Source organism: Tachypleus tridentatus, chromosome 7 (assembly GCF_004210375.1).
Source record: "Tachypleus tridentatus isolate NWPU-2018 chromosome 7, ASM421037v1, whole genome shotgun sequence".
Taxonomy (NCBI): domain Eukaryota; kingdom Metazoa; phylum Arthropoda; class Merostomata; order Xiphosura; family Limulidae; genus Tachypleus; species Tachypleus tridentatus.
In genome coordinates this window covers 53625979-53646698 of record NC_134831.1, presented here as the reverse complement: position 1 = coordinate 53646698, position 20720 = coordinate 53625979, and the positions used below count along the sequence as shown (strand labels likewise).

Sequence of the window (20720 nt, the reverse complement as noted above, 5' to 3'; positions counted from 1 at the left end):
GGTGGTGATGACTAGTTGCCTTCCCTCTAGTCTTACACTGCGAAATTAGGGATGGCAAGCTCAGATAGCCCTCGAATTGTTTTGCACGAAATTCAAAAATCAAAGCCTTGGTAATTTAGTGCCATGGGTGCTTTATAAGAGTGACAGTCAGATTAGACTTTTCTGTCAACTAGCTAGCTACCTTTCCTCTAGTCTATGAGCTCAGAATTAGGGACAGCTGCGTGTGGATGCCAGATAGTTTTTGTGTACTTTGTGCGAAAATCGGAAGGAAAAACAGAATATCATATTATGATATAAATTGTTTGATATTTACCTTGAAAATACATTTCTCTGCAGACTTTTAATGGAGTTACAAATATTATTTTAACCCTTTGACTGAGATTGGCTGTATACATCATATTCGCTTTCAACAGCCTGAGGCAGACCGAACCTTGTACCTCATCAGCGAATCAACAGCAATGGGTTAACCATGTAGTAAATAGTTGTAAGAACGTATTTTGAAGAGCCTAGTCACATCATTGTGATCGTCTTTTTATCTTAATGTACTTAAAATGTTGAATGTAAAACTCTTGTTGAGGTTTCTCTTTTGTTTACAAATGAGTTGTTGTATCAGATCGTGAGCAGTAGTATGTGCGCATTATAAACACTATTTGTTCAATACATCACGGGTTAAGTGGACAAATATATTGTTAACTTTCATGTTCTCGATACGTAGGGGCTGAAGGAGATTGTGGGAAAATGGTATATTATCTCAAAGTAGAACTTGCCGCTTGCTTACAAGAAACTTCAAATGGTATATTCCAGTATTATCTACTGATTTCGATCTTTTCATTTTTATATTCTTAACAACTACATGTTACACAGCTTCCAGAAAAATAACCCTGAAAGTCGACTAGGGTGGTCCATCTTCTACATTTCTTTCGACATCTGGAGAACATGTCACGTAATTAATCGATTGTTCAAGCCTGGTGAAGGTGCTGATTATATACCGTTGGTAGAATGTGGAACGGAGTTAACTGGTACAAAAGTCTTTGCACAAACTTAGCTGCACTGCTGTATTATAGTGATTATAGAGCGCTAGCTTTATCACTGAGCTTGTCAGCGTTGTTTGATCATGGGTAGAGTTTTCTTAACTATGTATGTGCATGTGTCTTTTTTGTTATCTTCCCTTTACTTAACTGTGTATCCATCTTTACATATTCATTTGAAGACTTTTCTAGCGTTACTTCTATCAATTATTTTTATTATTCCATTTTTCTGTCTTCGGTGTCTTTTCTCGCTCTGTGTGTGTGTGTGTGTGGAAACAGTGAATGATGGGCAACTAGAAAGCATCAAGAATATTAAGTGTTTCGAAGATTAATGAATACCAAGTCTGTTATGGAACTTAATCTGCTATTAATTGGACTCTTATTTGTGTTTGGCTTAGTATTTACCACTCGTGTTGTTTACAGTTTCGATGCTTTCTTGTTTGCGCTTCACTGTCTCCTCATCTTGTTTGTTTCCAGACATGTTTTCAGTTCACTCACTGACTTTCTCGTGCTTTGTCTAGTTTCTTCGTCTGTTTTTAGTTTGAATGCATATTCTGTTAATTCCCAGTAGAGTAAGTGAAAAGGTGAGAGAGTAATGCAGTCACTTTCAAGTGACTGTATGCAATAAAAATTGAGTTACCAAACTCTCCATGTACTTTCATCCTTATTCTTGTAACAGCCCCTGTTGTAATTAGATCTCAAAATGGTCGAGAGATGCCGCTGGGTTAAAAGTTTGTACTTGAATAAAAACTCAGATCCATTATATGAGCCTATGAAATTCATTAGCAATTAAAAAATGATAAGAAAACTACAGTTTCATCCTATTTTTTACTAAGAAAAAGATTATTTTCAGGAAATGTCTCTGTTGGAGGTGCCAGTAATAAGTTCGTTGGGAAGCCTTGAACATCAAACTACTATTAAGCCTGCTATTCTCAGTAGATGCTGGCAAAATCATAGTGTTGAGCTCCATGTGGTTTTGATATAAGAAAACGCGTACATTGTGTTCAGTGTTATTTGTTAGAGTTTAATCTCACAATGAGTTTAAAAAAAAAGTCATCACCAAATTTGGCACGTGTGTTCTCGAAAGGAGGATAAATTCAATGGTCAATTGGTTATAAATAAGTACAAATAATTAACTATGGCATTTCAGAAGTGAAAACTAATTATGTCATATATGCTTCTTTCACACAAACTTAATACACGATTGATGTAAAAATATGCATATAAGTAAGTTAAAAACTGATTTAAAATCCCATATCTTTCTAAATACCCTGTTGTTTTTATCTGTCTTTGTTGCTCTTTTTTTTAATCTGTTATTATTCTTTATATTCTTGAAGAAAAACAGCTGGTCATACGAAAAGTCCAGGATTTTAAATCGTATTTTTTCTAATTGTATTTATATATTTTTGAAATCAATTATGATTTAAAATTATATTTACGATGCAATTCTATAATAACGTGATAGAAGAGATTATCATGAAAACTTCGTAGTCTCTCATACCAGAGTCCACTTTCACAGGATTTAGCCAAAGTTATCGTATAATGTCCCTGCTTTTAAATCAAATTATATTACTACGCCTTTCATCGGTGGAATGTGCAGTTGTGAAATTTGTGCAAGTTATCAAAATAAAAATAATATTCAGATAATAACGAGTGTATAGTAAGTTCCAGTTGCTTGAGAAGTCTAAGACCCGGGTAAGCGCATACATATCTCATGAGATTTGTTTGGTTGACCTTGTATTTACCTAACTCGCTTTCATTTACGTTTGAGTAGATTCTATGATACATTCTCATACGACAATTTTCAATAGAATTCTAGAAGACCAGTAAGAAATACCTTTATATAATGCATGCATGCATATTTCAAGGTGACGATGTTTACAATGACTTTTTTTGTAACATTTTTGTGTGATTATCTACCCCCTATATTTTTCACGAAATTCTCTTGATTTTTTTGTATATTGAACACAAAGGAATTCGTTATTTCCATTTTGACCGACCATTTGAAATTTTCATACTTTGACATGCATCAATTTTTGTACGACCGTCTCTTTTTGTCATAATCGAACTGGCTAACTTAAATAAAAGAAATGACATATCTGAAGATTCCCCTGTATATTTTTATTACATTTCATTAATAGGATTTGTTTTTCTTTCAATTACTTTGATAGCCAAGTTATCACATGGAAAGATTTGCCAATATTCCGAAGAGACAGAAATATTATCATTAGTTTTGAATACTTTTTAAACTCATTTCTCTTATAATGTTGTCCATATACTTTTTGTTGTGTTTTGCATTTCAAACATACGATTTTATTTCCCTTTATTTTCACTTAGAAGTTAGAAAGGTTGAATAGGTGAATTATATAACTGATTCACTTGTACAAATTCAATATTGCTGCTCTCAACTTCTTGCGAGAGAAAAAAATATATAAGGACAAAAGATTTACCTTTTAAAGCAAAGTGATTATTTTATATTTCAACTGCGGATTTTTAAAGTGTTTATTTTAGTAGATATTTTTAACACTTTCGATTTACGTGTAGCGTATTAAAACTTTAAGCGATGAAAACTAAGTTGTAAAAATGAGTGTTGGTACACTTACATTTATGTCTTTCTGTTTTCAAAGTTCAATGTTTAGAGAAAGGGAGTGAATAGAGCAGTCTTATAGTTACTGCATTTCAATGAAACTACAATGGTACTGATAGGCAGTACGTTGAAAGTGTTTACCTATGGATATGACCCATTACTTAAGACTACATTATAAGGCAGCGAGTTAAAGGACGCTTTAAAAATCTAGACCACCATAATGTTTTATTCGCTTGGAATAATTCGCAGGCAAGATCAAATGAAGATAGATCTCCAAGAACAGAGAACGTAAAAATAATATCAAAAAATCGCATCATTTATCGCTCCTAGACACTTGAAAAAATATAGGATATCGCTCCTAGACACTTGAAAAAATATAGGATATCGCTCCTAGACACTTGAAAAAATATAGGACTAACTTGTTACGGAAACTAGATAAAGACATTTCTTTCTATATAGCTTATTTGTTTTGTAAAACTGCAGAAATGACATGTTCTATGCTAATATATGTGAATGGGTTTTGGTACTCGTTAGTTTCGTTTTTGTTTTGTTTTTTATTTTGATGAAAACATCAAGCTAGCTATTCGTTATTGAATCATTCAGGTAAGTGTAAAGAGCAAACCATGTGCACTTCACAGAGAATCTTATGCGATGAAGTAGAGATGTGATAGAATATCATTAGACACTGGTCAACCTCATTTAATAAACTCTTTAGGAATCTTAAACATAAAGCTGCAATAAGTCAGTGTATTTATTGACTACGAGGTCTGTTCAAAAAATACGCGGACTGACGTCATAAAACAAAATGTACTTTATTTAGAAGTTACAGGTCTGGTACCCCTTCAAAGTACTCTCCTCCCCAACGCACACACTTATCCCAACGGTGTTTCCACTTGTTGAAACAGTCCTGGTACGCTTCTCTTGTAATGTCCTCCAGCTCCTTCGTCGCATTTGCCTTAATCTCGGGAATCGTCTCAAATCTTCTTCCTTTCAAGGGTCTTTTGAGTTTGGGGAACATGAAAACATCGCAAGGAGCAAGGTCAGGTGAGTAGGGGGGGTGGGGAAGAACAGTGATCGAGTGTTTGGCCAAAAACGCACGAGTTCTGAGGCACAAATTTCGCAGCAACGCGGTGCATCTTCAATTTTTCGGTCAAAATCTCGTAACAAGATCCAACTGATATCCCACACTCTTCATCAAGCTCCCTGACAGTCAGACGTCGATTTGCCCGCACCAGGGTGTTGATTTTGTCGACGTGTGGGTCGTCAGCTGACGTGGAAGGACGTCCAGGACGCTCATCATTTTCAATGGACTGTCGACCATCCTTAAAACGTTCATGCCACTTGAAAGATGCCGTACGCTTCATAGCAACATCACCGTAAGCCGTGTTAAGCATAGCAAAAGTTTCAGTCGCAGATTTTCCAAGTTTAACACAAAATTTTACAGCAAGTCGTTGCTCCTTCAGGTCATTCATTCTGAAATCCGCCAAACGAAAAAATCGCACTTCACTTAAAACCGCGTAGCTAATTCACAAATGAAGATATCTGCAATCGGGAAATGACGTCGTAATCAGCTGATCTGTGCGAACCTAGCGACACCAAGCGGATTCCCCTGGAACCAACTGGAGCCGCGCAATTCAAACAGTCCGCGTATTTTTTAAACAGCCCTCGTATTCACAACACATTTCAATTAAAACATTATAAATTTTATAACTGTGAAAAGGGATTGCAAGGATTCAACCTGAAGCAACTGTTTTGTATCGTGTGTTTAGGATAATAAGGGAAGCAACTGTTTTGTATCGTGTGTTTAGGATAGTGAGGGAAGCAACTGTTTCGTATCGTGTGTTTAGGATAGTGAGGGAAGCAACTGTTTCGTATCGTGTGTTTAGGATAGTGAGGGAAGCAACTGTTTCGTATCGTGTGTTTAGGATAGTGAGGGAAGCAACTGTTTCGTATCGTGTGTTTAGGATAGTGAGGGAAGCAACTGTTTCGTATCGTGTGTTTAGGATAGTGAGGGAAGCAACTGTTTCGTATCGTGTGTTTAGGATAGTGAGGGAAGCAACTGTTTTGTATCGTGTGTTTAGGATAGTGAGGAAGCAACTGTTTTGTATCGTGTGTTTAGGATAGTGAGGGAAGCAACTGTTTTGTATCGTGTGTTTAGGATAGTGAGGGAAGCAACTGTTTTGTATCGTGTGTTTAGGATAGTGAGGGAAGCAACTGTTTTGTATCGTGTGTTTAGGATAGTGAGGGAAGCAACTGTTTTCTGTCGTGTGTTTAGGATAGTGAGGGAAGCAACTGTTTTGCGTCGTGTGTTTAGGATAGTGAGGGAAGCAACTGTTTTGCGTCGTGTGTTTAGGATAGTGAAGGAAGCAACTGTTTTGCGTCGTGTGTTTAGGATAGTGAAGGAAGCAACTGTTTTGCGTCGTGTGTTTAGGATAGTGAAGGAAGCAACTGTTTTGCGTCGTGTGTTTAGGATAGTGAAGGAAGCAACTGTTTTGCGTCGTGTGTTTATGATAGTGAGGGAACAACTGTTTTGCGTCATGTGTTTAGGATAGTCTTGATTAATAAAACATTCTTTTCTTCGGCTTTTCCCTTTAACAGGTGTCGCCGTTTTTCAAACGTGTTGATCTCCTCTGATCATCTTCGTTCATTATCAGATCTTTCTTCTTCATGTCTTTTTTCAACGCCTTACTGACCTCCTTGTTTTTTCTTGCCCTGTTGTTGGCGGTTCTAATGCTCTTATTACTTGTTATTCTCATCACTTGACCAAACCACCTCAGCATCGCTTTTCTTTTCTTTGATTTCACAGACGTTTTTCATTTGCGGAATTTCCTTATTATATATTTTCTCATATAATACGCATAAATATGAAGCGCAACAGTGCTATACTGAATTACGTTAAGTCTTTCAAATCCTGTTTAGTATGCGTTGCATTTCAGCGATCGCTAAAATTTCCTTTTATAGGCTCTTCAATTATAATTATTATATTTCACCGTATAAATATTATTACTTGAGGAATTGTAACTATTACATTTTAAGTTACTCAGTACGAGCTTCCAACCATAATGTGTTGGGTAACCCTTGGTGAATTTTATATCAAAAGTATTGTTAAATATTCGACAACTTTTGATTTGATACTTTTGGTTACTTTCAAATAATTTTGGATCATAAAAGTATTGGCTACTTTTGACAGGGGCATGGCATGGCCAAGTGTGTTAAGGAGTTCGACTCGTAATCCGAGGGTCGCGGGTTCAAATCCCGGTCGCACCAAACATGCTCGCCCTTTTAGCCGTGTGGGCATTGTAATGTGACGGTCAGTCCCATTACTCGTTGGTATAAGAGGATCCCAAGAGTTGGCGGTGGGTGGTGATGACTAGCTGCCTCTAGTCTTACACTGCTAAATTAGGAATGGCTAGCGCAGATAGCCCTCGAGTAGCTTTGCGCGAAATTAAAAAACAACAACTTTTGACAGGTTTTCATATAGCATTGTTGAATACTCAGTGAATTCTGTCATCCTAGTGTTAGCAATAGTGGAATTGTAATAAATTTGCCGTAATGTTTGGACTGTGACTCCTTGTATGGCTGTGCACTACAGATTAACATTCAAGTAGAACAGTACGTGTTAAAAATTCTCACAATCTTTTCATGATTACTAAAATATTCCTCCAGTTTATTTTTTCTTGCACCATTAAAACAAAACCAGTAGCACACGTTTGATTTTCTTTTGTGATGTGAATACTGTGATTGAGCTATAAATTTCGGAGCTAATGAGTCGGTTTAGAGTCTGTACTAAAATATTATCCACACTTTTCGTTCTAGGTCTATTATAGGAAGGGCTCGTTAGAGAAATTTCGGACCCTGGTACTACCCAACCACACACACACCTCCTATGGGCCAAAAGTTTCGGTATAATTCTTCTCTCAAGTTTACTTTTCAAATCTAATCCTACTGCTTTTTTCTTTCTTTTTTTGCCCCGGCTGTAGCTGCGATAAACCCGCAACAACAATTACACAAGATAAAGAACGTTTGTAATAAATGCACAATAAAAATAAATTATTCCAAGCTACAAAGGGATACTTTCCACAAAATCGCCTAAAATCGGCCCCTCAAATTATATTTAAATATAATCTTTCTCCATGTTAGCCACATAACGTTACCTGAAGATGACCTAGGAAGGTCAAAACGTTTTTCTCTGCCTTATTAGTAAAAGTGTTAATATAATACCTATACCAGCCGTTCTGAGACAGTTTTAATATCTCGTTACATGTATATAAGAAATGCGTTTGGAGGCTTAATTTCTGAATGAAACCATAAAGTGTTTTGTTCTGAAGAATGATCATTTGTAAATCTATTGATAACCATTAAATTCAGGAACTTTATTACCTTATAAACTACCATCAGGTTTGCCCTCCGGTTGTGCAGCGATACGTCTGAGGGCTTATAAATGCTAAAAATCTGGTTTAAAGCATACGGGGGGAACTCGGCACAGATGACTAATTGTGCTCCTTTGCTCTTAACAAGAAATAAAAACACCAAGATTAAGAAAAACGAATATTTTGTGCCTTCACACTTTAAGGCTTAAACTGCGTTATATTGGAAATATTTGAACATCAATATGTAGTGCATGGTTTGTGTTTATAATTTCTTCTGCACAAGAGATCGTTAATGTTGTCACGTTCTTTTGCAGAGGATATGGCTAATGCAATTGACAATTATATACTTGCAGTATTGCCACCGTTCATTGTTTCCAAATTCTTTTTTTCCAATCTGTTTGCTGAATGAATGCAAGCTTTTACTTCTGTCGTCATCGAAAAAAATTACCTTCTGGATTTTGTTAGTCTGCATTAGCCATTTTCAATATTAATTTCTATAAGCTGGTACACGGGTTCCCATCGAAGACAAAGTGTAAGCCCTGTTCTACTCTTACGTTAAGAAATCGTTACTCTGTTTTTACTACTTAGATGAAGCTTAGCCCTGTCAGTAAGATAGTTAAACATCGTGGATGTTTAATAAACATGCAAGCCATATAATGCATGTTGGTACAAGTATTATAATATAAATATCATTCATTAATTTGTGATCTGGTCATTTATCAAATGTTAAGTTTCATATGCCAATTTCAGGGCGCGTTTAGTTGTGTCAGTCTTAGTTTTTCTATACGTTTTTGGAAGTGAGCATTATATCACTACTTTATCTAGTGCTATCAATTACCAAAATGGACTTTTTTACTCGTTTTCTTTTTTAATTTTCTTTTATTTAAAAAGATCATTGAAATTATTTTAGGGACATTATTTAAAGAAGTTTTATAAGAACGGAAAATGACGTCATTATACCAGAAGAGCTACTTTAAGAGTTCAGTTCCTACTATTTTTACAATGCTATTATCTATCAATTATTCGAAGCATCTCGTTTTAATGCAGTGACTTCTTTAGTAGTATTAAGTTTTTCTTGTTTTGCCATTAGGCGTCGGTTTCTTTTAGAGTATCACGTTGGTAACTGAAGATCGTATGTTTAAGTATTCAAGTGCTTCGTTTTTGTTGTTTTTTTGTCTCAGACTATTACATAAAACATTTTGTGATTAGATTATCGTCTGTTGGAAATAAATTTCCATGCTTTGTTTGATCAGATCGAAAAAAGTGAAATTTCTTAATTTTAATATTAGGCAACAAAAAGACAAAATGTTGTAAAAAATATTTTGTTTATGAAAGTGTAACGAACCAAGAATAATTTCACACACCTTGATATTGACTTGCATGCGATACAAGTGCTTAAGTGCTTGTTTGACTAACAATCACGTAAACCAACGGATTACTTTCATATTTCAAAGTTGATATATTACATTATATCCAGCAAACATAATTTTAAGAAAAAATATAAGTGAAACGTTTACGATATGATATTAAAAATAAATTTGTAAATTACTCATATGATTTCTTGGGAGAAACCTAAAATTAACTTAAAAACTAGTTACATTGTGTATAAAATGGAATCAAATGAACCTTTTGTGTGTTATGAGGACGAGTTTAATCGCAACAATTAAATATCTTTTGAGAAACTTTAACTAATCTTTGTAACTAAGTGCAGAGTAAAAAAAAAAAATAAAGTACCCTAGTTTTTGATAACCCCGAACAACTAAAGGTAGCACTACTCACTGACTGTTTATATTGAAACTGTATGTGTTGTGTATAACACATTTCATTTGTTAACGTAAATGCCACTGTACTTACTGTCTTAGACAAACGTTTTCCATCTTTCCGTATGTGTGTTTCTGTGTTGAGAATAATACCTATTTTTATTTTTTGACAGAAAACAATTGGTTGTTTGTCATGGTGATGTGTACGGCTATTTCTATATAATATTATTATCTATTAAAGAAAACGAACTAATTTTTAATTTCCTGTGAGGCGTTCATAACTTGCGGGATTATTCTGTTGACAAAAAAAAAAAAGTACAAAGCATTGAAGATATGAGATAATGGCATGCGCTTACCTCGGTGTATTCTTGTCGAATTAAAAAAATACTTTGGTCGTAGCTTATATATTTACTTGCTATATATATATATATATATATATATTTATAAATGCGAATTAAGTTTATGTAAATCTAAACTTACAAGATTTTGCGTAATTGTTACCGTAAACGTGGGTACATTTCCATGAAAACGGATTATTGTAGGCAAGTTGATTCAGAAAAAATTTCGTACTATATTTACAAGTTGCTTGAGAACGAAATGAAACTATTTATAATTTCTTCCAGGATATTGAATATACATTGTCTAACCCATTTTAGATGTAGGCCTAAGGGAGTTATATTCTCGTTTGTATGCATTGTAGTTTTATGGAATACACAAATTACTTTTTCTAATAAAGAACAACATCATTATACATTTAAAACATTTAGACTTAAGTTAAATGTATAACAGTATTTAGTGTGATTAGTGTGGCATTTTGCGTTATAATATTTACAACCTGATATAAACATTACATTTCTTTAATTAAGTTCGCCGATTTCATTGCCATTTTAATTTGTTTTGTAATTATTGCAAGATACTAATTACTTTGAAAAGCAGTGTTATGAAGAGCACTTGTAACACATTGTTACATACACAAATAATTTCAATAAACAACAATTTCAAACCTATAATGATTATTTATGTAACAACTATGAAAATCAGGCTTAAAGAAACGTAGCAGGAAGTACAATACAAACAATAACATTGAATGGGAATTCATGAGATATCTCGAGTTTTGAGGTGTCTGCGGAAGTACGACCTACAAAGGAGCGAAGGATGCACCTGCTATATTTGATCTAACAACAGTTAATCTCAATTCGTATGCTTCAACTGTAACACAAACGCGGATGCTCTTAACGTTTCACATCTCTCACTGTCTGCTGACAGTTCTGGGAAGGGGGAAGTTTGGAAAAGAATGAAATATAAAAAGGTGAAATAAAACGGAAAAAGAAATTTCAAAAAGAGAAAAGACGAATAGGTTACTAAAATAAGCAAAACTTATCCTCTGAAATAGGATTTGAAGCCCCCTAAATGTCCAAAGGGTTAAACAAGTGAACAACCGATGTTAGAGTTGAATATGTTACTATTGTACCAAAACACATACTATTAGCACATACTTCGTTCTGAATGGCCCATTTTAATGCTACATGGGTCATGCGAACTATTTTTTTATAAGTAGGTATGACACACATGCAAACTAACAAAGCATCAAAGTCGAATCAATAAAATGAGCTTGATACGTTAAAATTACGATATAAGTCAATGAAGTTTAATTATAGTCAATTATTTTAAATTTTATTACTTAATAGTTTCTGTTGAAATATGATTAAAAGATATTTATTAAAAATATTTTATTTATAAAGCCCATTAAGAATTAGGTAATGAACTAAAAGTTTTACATTAGATATAAAATAATTATCGTTATTACAAATTCTACAAAACTTTAACTTTAATATAATCTCATTGTTATGGAAAGTTATAATTGATTATTACAATAAGTAAAGGAAATTGCGTAAGTTATAAAACATAATTCTCTTTTTAATCAAAATTGTTACTACTACCTAAAGAACTATTAAAGTGTTGATATCCAAGTCTATCTATATAAATAGATATCTTTTGTTTCTAGATCACTAGGATATATGTAATAAGTATTTTTTCACCACTGAATTACTTAAAGTTTTCACTATATGAATTTAAATAAAGCAACTTTGAATGAATTATCATGGAATATTTTCATAAAAATAAAGATGTATGTTCTTTTTTGCAAAACGGTCACCGCTATACACGTAATGTGAGATATTATGAGATTGAACAGCCGCTTCCATTGTTTTCTTGTTTTTATTTTGTAATAGTTGAGGTATTTGAATTGAGGTCAAGTCAAATATGGCTGGTGCATCCTTAACCATTTCGTAAACATTAGCTCGTATTTCCGTAGATACCTCAAAACCTAAGATATGTTTAAATATTTTATAGTTTCCTATTTGATGTTATTGTTTGTGTTGTTTTTCTGTTGTGTTTCTTCAGACCTTATTTTTATACAGTGTAATTTCGTGGTTATACGAATTTGTATGTACAAACATGCACGCGCACACACGAAAGAGACAATCATAAGTATCACGTGTTTGTTTGTTGATAATGGGTTACAAGAGAAATCGCATGCTACGTTTAAAAACTTAAACGTTTCTGGTAATTTATATTAAGAGTAATAAGTGTATAATTTATTTCAGTTTCATTAGATAATCTGTAATTAAATGAAAGATAAAAAATAAACCTGTATATTACTTCTCAAGATCTCATTTTCTTGTTCCTGCTTTCTTGATTTAAAAAACACCACTTTAAAGCCGTACATCCCATTAGTTTTTAATACGAAAAATACGAATTTTGAAATGCCATTTTATTACAGCTCAAATTATATAAATGATTTTGACTTCTACGATGTGTCATCTACCTGATCAATCTGCCTATGTACGTAAACAGTCCATATGTTGAGGAACTGGGAACTCTTGATGTTTTGATAATTACATATTTATGTTTGTACATGTTACATATATTTAAATATGCGTATTCTTGTATATGACTCATGTTTTTACAGATAGCTTTATTTTTTCTAGCATTTATTTGTAACACTTAGTTTACTACAGTACTGTGTAGGTTTCTTCGTGTCTTCTCTTGTGTCGCGTTTTTCTCCCGATTTTATATAGAATAGACGACACATAAAATACATATAACACCTCTTTGTCTCTCAGTGAATGGGAGACTCGCCCACACACGTGTAAGCAGCATTATAAATAACTGTTCATTAAACACCAGTTCTTTACATGTAGGCCCCTCTCTGGACTATGGCGTACTGAGGTACAATGGCAGGAAATTCCCAAGAGGTAACCGCCGACTTCATAGGACTTCTTTCTCATATATCAAGTGATAATATATGCATGAATTTTCCATTATTTCAGTGTATTCCCCACGTGCATGTGAATACTCAAATCTATTTTCTTCGAAGCAAATATCACACCTTCCACCTGTTTTCCCAAGCAATCACGTGTGACTGTTTCAGCCAATGAGAATGGACCACTGTTTGCTAACTTGTAATGTTTTGCAGTTAGGTAATTGAGTCATATGAAATTAATGAGTTGTTTGAATAATCTTTTATAAAACTTTAAACGTTGCCCGAGCTTTACTTGTCTCACTGTCTCGCCAATGGATTGAGGTATTTGTGTATTTGCTCCGTAAAACAAACAAAATGTATGGAAAATCGGTTCAATTTACAGCAGGAACCATTCAGCTGATTAAATTATAGTAAGTCACGTGAATTTAGAAACATGTATATTTAAAAAAAAAAAAAAAAGAATAAACATTGCTGGCATTTGTTGGGTTTGGCAGTCACAAGGGTTATGTGGACATCTAACATGAAGACCGGCTGCCTCTTAGGAAGTACAAGAGAGTTTATTTACTGGTGTTAGAAATGCCCTTCTTACTGCAGACTGTCCTGTTGAGTCCATGACATTTCTTATTCCTTTGTTTTCAGGGTTTTATAAAATGACGGTGTTTTGAGATTCGCTGTTATTGTTACATCCTGTTACACCCAAGAAAATGTTAATTACTTTTACGTTAGTTTCCTCTATATTAACTCTAGTTTCGTACAATTTTTGTTGATAAAATTGAAGGATTTCTTCATCTACAAGTGTTTCGGTTTGTCTTATGAGGAAATGTCCAGCATAAGGAGCTGTTTATGTTGTTATACCCACAATAATCTTCTGGACATTCTCTGGGTTTAGTCCTCCTCTTCATCGAGCTAAGCTCATAAGCGTCACCAGAAGCCACTGGTTATACAACGTTTACTTAATCATGTTTCATTCTATTTTAGAAAGGCTCTGCACGCCTCAGGTGAAAACACCGGTTCATTTTCTTTAAAGTTGCAGTAATTACCTGAGATATAATTGTGTAAAAGCCCTTCAATGTAGCCCGATACTGAGTAGGTTTATACAAGCAAACTGTAGATTTTAACGTTAAAAAGCTTGCAGCCCCCTCTCTGGGACCAAAGGCTTTGCGTTTCTCAGTGATGATTACATAAACTTGGTTACAGAAATTTCCGTAACTTGTTTTTCAGTATAAAGTCGCTAAGCAACTAAGGAGAGCTCTAGAAATTCTGGTGATGTCGGTTTAGATTTCGTATAGAACAAGGTGAATATGTGTGTGTGTGTATAGGGGTACTTTGCATCACGAAGAAAATTGGAACGTAACTTAAATGCCTCTCCCACTCTTATAAAATGGCTTTATAACATCTATACTCGTACTTCAATGTGCATGGTTTTAACCTCCTCTACTTGCTTGTAATTTTTTCCGTTTTCTGGTTTTCTTTTTTTGTTTTTTAAATCTGTTCACTTTCAATGTTTAAATTATTAATCATTATGCTATACGAAAGGTGAGTGATTTTTATCCGAATATAAATCGATTTCTATGTCTGTTTTTAAACACGTGCTTGTTTTACAATAATAAAAAACACGCTGTTTACACAAGTCGTTTATTTATTTTCCCAATTAACTTTTTATCTCCAGTTTATTCTTACATGTAGCAGCTAATTCTAATTAATATTGTCAATTTTTAAGATTCAGACAAATAAGTTAAATTAATTACCCAGTTCATACATTAGGACTTTCCTTTATATATTTGTTCCATATATTCAATAAATTTTTCCATAGAAGTTGTAGTTGATGGACGTAATTTTTCTTATGTGTTTCATGCAGCTCGAGGCTTTGGACGAAGGAGAGGTATTTAATATTGGGTTATTTATGCTACTGTAAACCTCATATATTTATGTATAATGTTAAGTCTAAAAAGATGCTCTGTCGAGTCCATTGTACTGTTATGCATGGTTATATGTAATAACACTTGTGGCTATTCGTGCGAAGTCAGTATTGTAACTAAATTCATGTATATGTATATGTTATACAAAGTTTCATACACTGTTCTTCCTTTTAACTTTTACAATCATCTAAATTTTTAATGAAATATAAATGTTTTTAATTCTCTTATAAAATTTCAAGATACTTAAAATTTACAACAAGCTAAAAAATGAAAGACTATCATTTATATATCTAGTACAAAATTGAGTAATAAAAGATCCACTCTTTTTCTTTTATAAGTTGACGTTTTGTCGTCCGTTAAAAACTTTATTGAAAATCGGCGGAAAATGTTACTTTATTGAAGCGTCTTCTGTAATTAAATTGAATTTTATATTTTAATGAAATGCATTTCATACCCTAACTCCCTTATTTTGTTATTACAAGGCTAAAAAGATGGACTTTAAAAAAGTTGTCTCAAATTTATAGCTATTGAATAGGTTATTAAGGCAACTGTTAAAATTATATTACTTATTTTTTTCATGTAGTAGTAAACGTTGAAAGAAGGAATAAGACAAACAGTTGTATGTGTGTGTGTGTTATTAAAAAGAGAGCGAAAACTAATTTAAAAAATGTTTAATTTTCGAGAATATAGAAAGTAATGAAGTTAACTGAAAATATTGTGTTCGTAGTTTTATGTATAAATTCTTGAACCATCCAGAGCTATCAGAACCGGATAGTTTATCTGTTCTAACCAGAAATTAATGTGCATTTTAAGATGTGTTATTGTTGTATTATTTAAAGACATGCTCTGCAGGATTATTGTGCTTCTTAATAATTGAAAACGTATATATCATAGGACTGCTGTAATATGTTTTATGTAGATAAATGTGGAGAACCAATTGAGAATTATAAGTATGTTGGTTTATCACAAGTGTTATCTTTTTCCCTAGCACCGAAAACGATCGAATATCTAACTCAAAAACGAGCTGGTGATAATATTGTTTGAGTGTAGCTGGTGATAATTAACATCTCGTTTTTCTAGCAGCTTATTTTACTCTTCACTAATTCTCATGTTTCTGAATTAATATTACTGTCATTTGTATTCATTTATTGCTCGTAATTTGAACTAAAGCAAGTAGTCATGTTTTTTAACTGTTTCGTAAAATATTCTTAGTGTATTTTATGTTGATCGGTTTTTATGACCTGAATTAATTTAAGAGCGGCAAATGGCAGTGCTATTTGTTTTTACTTATCGCTGATAAAAAGCTTAGGAATCAGTAAATAAAAGGTTATGTTGGCTGTAATGAAAAGTAACTGTAAAAACTTAGTATCTAAGTTCAGTTGTTTAACTGTACAGACCTCAGCAGTGACAAAACAAAATGTTAGGCCTAATTATCAAATATATATTGAAGTATTTGCTTTTATCAACTAGAATTATTCTACCAACCCAGGAACATTTCGCGGATATTTAATCACTTACAAATATTCACGTATCTTAACTGTACAGAAAACACAGTATTGAAGACAACCAAATTATTATTTAAAGTAAAAATCTGTACAAGAATAATGAAGACGGGTTGGTAAATATTATTATGCAGTAAATGAGGTATTATATATTTATCTTTACACAAACGTGGAAATGCATTTGGTGCCAATTTACTTTTCAGTTGAATGAAATTCATTTGTATTACAAAATAGTACAACTTCTGTAGAGGACGAAACAAAAACACTGGAAGCCCCTGTAACACACAAACAAGTTATATGTAAATCTAAATGAGGTTTCTGTCAAACAGTTGAGATCATATAACAGTAGGTAACTAATTTGTACGCTCAGGCAAGATGAGAACTTACATAATAATAAGTTAGATAAGGGAACAGATACTAGGTAAATAATTTACTTGCGCGTGCTGTCCTGCTCTCGAGAACATATTCTTTTACAGTTTCAGATTTCGATCATCACATCAATGTGAAGTTATAACACCCAGGTACAATTGTATCTTTAGCTTGGAATTATAGAGCAGTTAGAGATGAGTCGTCCACCAGATTTTAACCTCAGTTTTCATGCTTAATATTGTAAATGCAGCCATAAAAAACATATTTGGGTGTGCAAAACCATATCTTCCCCTTTCTTTCACTGTATATAAACTGTTGGAGAGATATGGCTGCTTGAAAAAGAAGAATTACATATAAATTAAAGAAACCAGTAGGTTATCAAAACAAACCGTGGGATGATAAAAAAAAACGTATTCCCTGAGGTAGGTATTCAATTTCTCATAAAATACCAGTGAAGCAGAAAGTAACTAATGAACCACAGATCTAAGGTTTATATTGCACTAAAGATATCAGATTTATTCCAAACTGTAATACCTAATAGTATTACTTCTATCCATTCTCCTTCCATAACGGACTGCAATATTGTAATGTAAATAAATGGATGAAACAAGAAGACAGCGTGCATGTGTGTTTACTTTAAATTATATATAAATTACGATATTTTTTTTTTATTATTCATAACACTAAACCTTTAAAGTTTTGGTTTCATGAAACGATTTGAAGCACTTTTTTGTGTATTAAAACATTTTCATCGTATCGTATACAAGTTCAGTTAAGATATTTAAGGCTGCTATTTTTCTTCAAATTATACATACATACATACATAATGTTTTCGTACTTTTCGAGAAAATGATATACAAGCACGAGGTTAATAATACGTTAATGTATCCCAAATTGAACTGTTTGTATTTGTTAACTTTAAGATGTACTATAAAGGCCACTAACGTCTTATTCGAAGTGTTTGCGAAAATGTGTAATGTTATGTCGGTTGTTTAATAATGAGATGCATATGATTTTATTTCTGGTTTCATGCACAAATAAGTGATGTGTTTATATACCAAAACACTACTATATATGTCATATGAATTAGTCTATATAATTTAAACTGAGAAAAATCCAATAACCCATGCAGTTGTGTAAATAATTGTTTATTTTTTGTTGAAATTAGTGAAAAAGGAATACACTGTATTTATTATTAAGGCTAGTATTCGTAAGTTATCTAATATTGTTTATCATTTAGTTGGCTTGACATGGCCAGGTGGTTAGGGCTTTTGACTCGTAATTTGAGGGTCGAGGGGTTCGAATCCTCGTCACACCAAACATGCTTGCTCTTTCAGCCGTGGGGGCGTTATAACGTTATGATCAGTCCCACTATTCGTTGATAAAAGAATAGTCCAAGAGTTGGCGGTGGGTGGTGATGACTAACTGCCTTCCCTCTATTCTTACACTGCTAAAATCAGGGATGGCTAGCGCAGATAGCCCTCTTGTAGCTTTGCGCGAAATTAAAGAAACAACAAAGAAGCAAACGATTATCAAATTGTCCCCTTTAAAAACAATAATAAACGAGTCCTGGTAAGGCCTTGAAGTCTAGTGAGTCGTAAAGAAGGGTAATGGGCAAAGCCCCAACATGGTCTAAGCGTAGGGTCACACAGGCTTGTACAGTATTTCAGCTCAGGCCCGTTAATTACTTGTAGTTTGTAATAACAGTGGCCACTAATTAAAACCTAAATAGCTGGAACTCTGTAACAAGAACGACGTTGTGTTTGTAACAGTACGCTGACATGAAACAATATCTGTTTGAGTGTAGAATAAAAGATTATTAGAAATGTAATAACTGTCAGAACATATCAACACGAAACTTGTAAAACGGTCTAAACACCAGTGACAAAAAATAAATCGGTCTGACTGTATCATAGGAATGTGGTAGTTCTCAATGCCTTGAATTCTTGTTGTTGTCCTTGGTTATAATGAACAACATACCGCTAGAGTGGGCTGAATTTTATCGTATTTTGTGCTGGTGTATTTGAACACTCGTTATTTCTAACTATTATCATTTGTACTTTTTAATTCTTTTACGTGGTTGTTTTTTTTTCTTCGCAATTACATAGTTTTGTACACAAGCAGGGAACAAAACTGATACATCACTAAAGTACGAAAAAAATCGTCGTTCAACTGCAGAACACAGTACAATCCCACGCATATCAGTTATTTTGTAGGCGGAACAATAGTTGGTTATTGTATTAATGAAGTTCGCTTCTCACCTTTCAGAACACTAAAAATATCGACACAGTAGAGAACTTGACATTTAACTTAATGTTCACACATTATTTTTACTCTGTTTTCCACTTTGTAAGTTTAATAACGCTTCTTTGTGTTAACATATTTTCACATTTCCTTATATTATTCTAACACTGTTGATTTACCTTTGGCTTTTAATAAAATTGCTTTAATTAGGCAAACTGGTATTTTGTTTAAAATTTTATTGTGACTGATAAATGCGTACTACTGATTACAATACCAACCTTGATTATAGAATGTACATATATTACTCTATTTTAGCCATGTAAACAATGACAGGTTGAAATGCCATATTTCGCTCGGGAAATGTTGTGAGGAGCGTTTTAGCTATGTTTATAGAAAAGCTTAAAGGTATGCCAGTGCAGTGTATGCTGTTAAGAATTAAAGCGGAATGTGATATATACGATTAGCAAAAAAAATTTATTTTTTTTCGTATTCCCGTTAACCTCAGCATCTATCTACATTTTAGGCAAGTCGCCGTTCTTTACTGGACTTGAAGAGAACCATCTTCTGGAAGATGGCCATCTGGATCAAATAGTCCCTTCCCTTAATTCTCCCATGCATTGCTCACCCAAGTCCCAAGGAAATTCTGAACCTGGGGAACGATATTCTCGTAAGGTATTTGTTGGTGGGCTTCCCCCAGATATTGACGAAGGTAAGGATATGTTTTTGTTGTTGTCGTTAGTATAAACTAACAAAATACGTTGTAGTTAATGGGATGTTATTTTCGTTACTTTTGCATCCAAGAAATATTCTGTATTCATAAATATATTATACACTGTTTTGTTTTGAATAATTTAATTTTCACCCATTATTATAGTTTAATTAATTAAAGAAAATAAAGCTGTGACTCTTGAGTAACTGTTTTAAAACTTTTCTTAGATTCGACATTATGGGTCTGTCGTAGTTTTTCAGTATCACAAACCACCAATACTGAGTAGTAGAGAAAAATGGAATAACAGTTAATTATGCACATACATGTATGTTTATAGATATAATTTTCCTAATACAAATTTTTCTTAATTTCTCATATTTAAATACTTATCTCATATAACTTATTTCAATACAAAATATAGTAAAAAAAATGTTTTGTATTTTGCGGCTATTCAACTAGTATACATATTTGGTGTAAATAAAGTCAATTACAGTTTCGCAGCTTTTATTATTCAGATCTTGAGTACAAACCGAAACTTGTATTTATATATACGATCCGAAACAAAATCCTTGTTCTGATATTGAAACTGAAGATGAAAGATTTTGTCTTTGGTGAAACTAAACTATTTGTACAAAACGGGGACAAAACTGGAACAGTGAACAAATTCGATGAAAAACGAAAAAAATTGTCATTCGACACAGTACAATCTCACGCATATGTCAGTTATTTTGTAAGCGGAACAATAATTGGTTATTGTTCTTGTTATTTTCCGTCACTAATAGGTTATTTAAACAGCTATTGGGCAATAAATAGACTGTCGCGAAACATTTTCATTAGAGATCAAATCAACATTTCATTTCAGTCAAAAAATATAACACATTATTAAATGTTCATATCTACCCTAGAAAAAAGAAAATGTTGTTCTGTGTTTTAATGATTAACGTAAAAAGAAAGAAAGAAAAGCTTT

General features: G+C 33.2%; 1 protein-coding gene across 4 annotated transcripts in view; it reads left to right on the top strand.

Annotated features, from left to right (window-relative positions):
- The window catches only part of LOC143255670 (cytoplasmic polyadenylation element-binding protein 2-like), a 131658-nt gene that overhangs the window by 84431 nt on the left and 26507 nt on the right, over positions 1–20720 (top strand). The window contains exons 4-6 of one of the 4 annotated variants that reach the window (XM_076511706.1): positions 12949–13002; positions 14869–14892; positions 19568–19753. In XM_076511706.1, coding sequence (XP_076367821.1) covers positions 12949–13002; positions 14869–14892; positions 19568–19753 — 264 coding nt within the window. The remainder of the gene's footprint in view (positions 1–12948; positions 13003–14868; positions 14893–19567; positions 19754–20720) is intronic. The other 3 variants (XM_076511708.1, XM_076511707.1, XM_076511709.1) reach the window with 3 other exon arrangements.